The sequence below is a fragment of the Austrofundulus limnaeus genome, unplaced genomic scaffold, assembly GCF_001266775.1.
Source record: "Austrofundulus limnaeus strain Quisiro unplaced genomic scaffold, Austrofundulus_limnaeus-1.0 Scaffold25, whole genome shotgun sequence".
NCBI classification, from domain to species: domain Eukaryota; kingdom Metazoa; phylum Chordata; class Actinopteri; order Cyprinodontiformes; family Rivulidae; genus Austrofundulus; species Austrofundulus limnaeus.
The window spans coordinates 3200601-3206535 of NW_013952427.1; the positions used below are offsets into that span (position 1 = coordinate 3200601).

General features: G+C 36.2%; 1 protein-coding gene across 1 annotated transcript in view; it reads right to left on the reverse strand.

Moving 5' to 3' along the window:
• Positions 1-5935, reverse strand: part of ell (elongation factor RNA polymerase II) — a 38645-nt gene that overhangs the window by 26081 nt on the left and 6629 nt on the right. Inside the window, exon 2 of the mRNA XM_014004640.1 lies at positions 354-398. Coding sequence (XP_013860094.1) covers positions 354-398 — 45 coding nt within the window. The remainder of the gene's footprint in view (positions 1-353; positions 399-5935) is intronic.

Consider the following 5935-nt stretch of genomic DNA (forward strand, 5'->3'; position numbering starts at 1 on the left):
AACTTGCACTGACAAGGGGCAGGCTTGCTTTCTAATTACTGAGAGAGTTCAGCTGGTGTCACCACATTATTACAAATAACTTCATTTCTGGACATTTATGGTTTGATTTCTTTGTATGTATGGATCACTTGGGTTTCTACCAACATCTAGTGAAAATTTCATGTCATTAGCACCTCTAGTAATATATTTATTGAGAAAAATGTTGACGTGTTCAATACTTATTTTACCCGCTGTATTAAACGATTATTCATTCAAGTTAACCAGTAAGATATCTGGGGTAATACTGTTTGGTAAAAACTGTTTCCCCCCACATAGATAATGTCACAAATAAAATAGTGAGATTGTGTTCTTACCCCTTGGTTTCCATCAAATCTAATGAAGGGCTGGGAGGACAGGACCTGCAATGACAGGAACATAAAAAGAAATTTTTACAAAAAGAAAATAAAACATTTTAGTAAGGCAAAATTTTTGTACATTTCCAAGAAACTGATTATCAAATAAAACAATCAAAACTGAGACAAACAAAACCAATGGTTAGACGGTGAGGGTGGAGGGGTGATGAGCTAATAAGATAAGATTTTAATTAGAGGACCTGTGTCTTTTGCAAAATTTTGAGTCAACTATGAACTCTTCTGTATAAAACAATACCAATTGATCTTGATGGACACATGATCAATATCATGAGAATGTTGATAATTTCATTGATCTCTGATCCAGAACTGCATGGCATTCTGGGGGATGTAGGGAAAGGAAAGGCTATTCCTCAACCTCTTACAGCCCAGCTAAGCAAGGTTGGTGACATCAACTAATTAACTCTTTGGTAAGAAAGCAACAACCTGTTGAGTAATGTGTACAGTAGCAGTTTCATGTTTGGCCACCATGCCTCATAACTGCTTTAAAAAAAAGAATGACAGAGTGAAAGGAGAAAATGACCAACAGCTCGAGAGAAAATTGTGGATGAAAGAGGAAAAGATCAAACCACCAGTTTGGCAGTATTACTTAGCCTTTTTACTCCTGGTCCTTATTTTAATAGGTAAACTCCTGGTCCTCATTTAAACTAGCCTGGTAAAAACCAGACCCTGTCCTTCACTTTGCTTCGTACTAGGGTCTAGACTTGATGCATAGACAAGCGTTTCATGCAGGAGGCGTGGCCTCTGCTGAAGCATGTATGTGTTGTCGCTGTGACGGAGGCTAAGCTAAGAAGCTAACCGGAAGTCGCATGTGCTGTAAACAACCCTACTGAGAGGAGAAAAGTACCGAGCTGAACGAGACGGCTGTAAATGAGAGCTGCTGCTTTGTCAGACAAATTTAATTTAATTTGGAAGCCTTATCAACACAGACTGGCTTCATTCTCTTCCTCCACTTCTGTATGCTAAACTAACCAGCAGACACTACGCAGAACATCGACATCATTCAAAACTTGGCCTTCTGTTCTCTGATTGGCCCAGGTAAAATGAACTACAAGCAGACACTGCGCAGAAAATTGACGTTCTGTTCTCTGATTGGCCCAGGTAAAATAAACTACAAGCAGACACTGCGCAGAAAATTGACGTTCTGTTCTCTGATTGGCCCGGCTAAAACTCTGCCAGTGAAATCCATCTCAGTGGGAGAAGTCACAGAGAATTGAGCGGAGCTGCATAGGAAGGCAAGGGCCAGGCTACATTTAAACAGGTAAAATAAAAAACTAAAATCAATAATTATATTGACTGATATGAAATGCTTATATCATGATACATTTTTCAGCCATATCACTTAGTCCTACTATACCAAAGTATTTTAGAATCAAATGCAAGTCTGACAGCTTAACCTTGGCCACAACTGGGGCATCGAACAGAACAAAGATCCAAATCTTTACTATACTGTATGAGAGTACACATACTTATTTTATTTTAAGCCACGATAGCCATGTTCCAAAGAATGCATTCACCCACAAAAGTTCTGAAGTATTTCTGAATCAAGACAAAAGCATTATTACTAGTAGCATTGAGTTATACTACAAGGACAATTAAACTACCACCTACGTCTAAATACGCAATCAGAAACTTTACAGCACATATAATTATGCCCTGAGTGAAGTCTTGACTGACTGGCATGTTGTTGCCTATGAGGCCCACTTCAGAGACTTAAGAAAAACGGTCTCTTTGCCTGACATTTTCTACAAAAGATCAACAATAAAATGAGAAAAGACAGATGAAAGCCGAAGTTTCACCAGATTTACAGAATAGATTGTTTAGTTTTCCTTTTTGAACTCAACAAACCCAGAGTCTACCCAGGAGCACCAGCCCTTTTGGTGCAGCCACGCTTGGTCTAACACACTGGTTTTAGCAGATCTACCCAATGCCCTCTCCCTCCCCCCTTGTAACACTGCTAACATAGTGCTACCCTCAGCCTGTTCATTTCAACAGACTGCTGACATGCCACTATTCTCTGGGACCTGAGCCCAGATTGTTCCACAAAGCTAACCTTAGGAACAGAGAGCAGATCCTGACCGTGGACATGTACCCACACACTGCCAAACGGCAACAAAACGGGGATCAGCTCGACATACTTTGGACTTACAGGCAATCATTTGGTAATAAAACTATATCAATGACTGATGTTTAAAAGTGTTTCCTACAAATTAATACTTGTCCTATAACTGCATGTACCCCTGTTGTATTACTAAACAATTAGCTCCAATCATACTGAATTATAAAATAAAGCTTAACCCAGTATGCAGCAGTAAGAAAATAAAAAACTTGAAATTTATGCAACTATGATATTGCACTGAATGCAAAACTCCCAATTAAGGAATCAAATTGTCTTTTTTTTAAACTTCATTCCTAATTTCTAAAAAAAAATGGTTCTAAATAAAAATGTGATAAACAGTAAATTCATATAAAAATAATTTCTAGGACACAAAAGTTGTCAAAACATTTTCTTTGGGAATCAACAAATTTTAGTTTTTTTACATTAACCTTGCTCAGATTTATCAAGTTCATTAAACTTTCATTGGGTCTCAGATTTTCCCTTTAATTTAGGATGAATCTAGCCTTAATGAAAACAAACTCATAAATCCTGCTCAAACCAATATACATATAGGATGTTATACTGACAGAATGTCAAAAGGATTAAAATGATCTGTAACAAAACAAGATTGGGTAAGTTCTTAGGCACACTATAAGTGTAACTATTTTGTCTCTAAGATTATCAGGCTTTTACTTGCATCACGTTAAATGAGGAAAAAGCACTTTGTCTCTTGCACTCATGAAACTGGGCTTTAAACCTTCAATGCTCAGTATATATGAATTATTGGTCCTGTTTGTAAAATCCTGACATACCACTTGGTCCCTTAAAAAAAAGCTGTGATTATGACTTAACAGATTGAGCCTCGTTATTAAGGCATGACTGTGTTTTTACTGCTACAATGTTTCCATCTGTTCAATACAGAGCTGATCTTCATCTTGTTCTTTAAATGGAAGCATAGGGTTTTCTTGTTGGTTAAAGCCTTTACTTATTTGTTATGTGTAAGTTACATACATTTCATCATCAGTAATATACCACCAGAAATACTTTGAATACATGTCAACCCCTTTGGAAGTCTACCTGTATACCGACTGTATGCTGTAAAAATCCTTTTTTTTAAATCCCGGTAAAATAAAATAATAAAAAATATGTATTTCTTTTAACTGAAATGTATCGATACTTTTACATATTTACAAATGGGTGGTAAGTTATGTAATAATTCCGTTCAACTCAAATGAAAATGAAGAGAAGAATAAAACAGAATGTTGTTTACTCTGTCACACAATAAAATCCTTGGACTGACAAAACTGATAAGAATAACCAAAAAGATCACTGAGTGAAAAGAACTCTTCAATATTTGATTCTGTTCAAGATTTGTCTAGATGAGGCGGCAATCTTTTCACACGAATGAAAAAAACAAAAACAAAACAAAACAGAAAACAAAACAAAAAAACAGGGTTTTGGTAAATGCTGTACATAAAAATCAAACTTATGCTTTTCTCAAAATAATTTTTTGCACTTGTTTTCAAACAATAATAAATTGAAATAGTGCAAACAGAAAGCATAATTGGGGATCAGAAACCAGACACTCTGCAAGAAACAACAGGTCACATTTTGAACTGTGACGTGGTGACTTGTGGTAACTGGATTGAGGAACACTGACATTTAGTCATATTTGGCCTTAGTGGTTACAGTCAGCTCCCGTCTCATGTTTTTCACAGATAGAATGTCCTAAATAACCAAAAATAAATAAATAAATAAATAAATAAATAAATAAATAAATAAATAAATAAACAAACTAGCAACAATCAGCCAACGTCAGGCTACAACACTGACTTCAAAAACTCTCAATAAATAAACAAACTAGCAACAATCAGCCAACGTCAGGCTACAACACTGACTTCAAAAACTCTCACTCCATGGGCTGGAGTCAGTAAAAATAACCAAGTTTATTAGAAACCCCTTATCTGAATAGAAGTGTTACCAGGCAAACCATTACATACAGTTTTAAAAGTGGGTAAAAAAATAGATTCATCAACACATTGAAATTCTCTTTTCAATTCAATACTGATTAAGTAAATCCTCTGAATCGATTGCCAGTTTTACATGTTTATGTTTGCACCCCATAAGTATTATTGTGCTGCTGCTATATTTCCAGATATTTATCAAAAATGTTAATTTATACAATTTTTGTTTATATGGACAAGAAAATAATCATCTAAAAATTTTATAAATTGTGTACTTATAGTTATGAAATTGATCTATTCAAATCATTTGAATCATTCAAAATGGAGCAGAAATAATAGTTTTAAACACTAAAATATTAAGTATATTTAGTGAAAATTTTTCAAATGCTGAAAATGGTAAACACATTCTGAAGGTTTTTTTTTTAAAAAAACACGATGCAGCTTTATTAGAGCAGGTGACTTACACAGTACTTCCGTTTTGTAGGAATTAGAACAGCAGAAGGAAACATTCAGGATGCACCGATATGAAAATTTCAGCCAATATCGATATCCGATATAATTAATGCCGTTATGGCCGATAACCAATATTTACTGATATTACGCAAACACACAAATTATTTACACACAAACACACTTGTGTCTTTTTTCGATCCCATAAATAAATGACCAGACCGCTGATTTTCTACCAGTTATTACTGGCGGTGCAGAGTCAATATCACTATCATGATCAAACAGATGCTGCTCAACCAACCATTTCCCCTCCCAAAATAGAAACAAAGCTAAAAAGCGGAAAATCAATATCGGACGTTAAAATCATCTCAGTTTTACTTATTGGCCCGATACAATATTTAAAAAAAATAAAAAGGACCAATATCAGTCAATACAGATGTTAATGCTGATACATACTCGCTTTGAACTGCCGACGTCAGCACGGGTTGTCGCAGTTTAATGACGAAAATTACATCACCGGGCTTCGCAGCGTCGTGCCGACAGCCCCTTTTGGCACAAACCCCTGGCAGAACTTTTGACCCCCCTCCCGTGTCGATGGTAATGTGTGATTGGTCTGAAGTGAAAGCGGTCGGACAGACACAGCAGAAGAAGAAAAAAAAAACTCGCTTCTGACTAGAGCAGACTGTTTAAGCAGTTTTAAAGATAGACAAACTGACTGAGAAAAACTCATGCACGTTTGTGCTGAAAGAGCCATGTGCTGCATTTACTTCAACCACTCGGTTAAAAAAAAGGGGAAAAATATACCCGACTCGCTCCCAAAGCCGACCAGGTAGCAGAATTTTGTACCGTGAAAAACTCATGAATGGAGATTAAACAGACGTTGTGCACGGAAGAATCTGACTGATAAAAAAATGTGGAGCTAAACCAGGACAGATGTGGATAAATACGTCGGGTGAGTGACTTTTTCTGCATTGCTGTTGCGGGGAGAAATTCCATGCAAAGACGTATGGTTC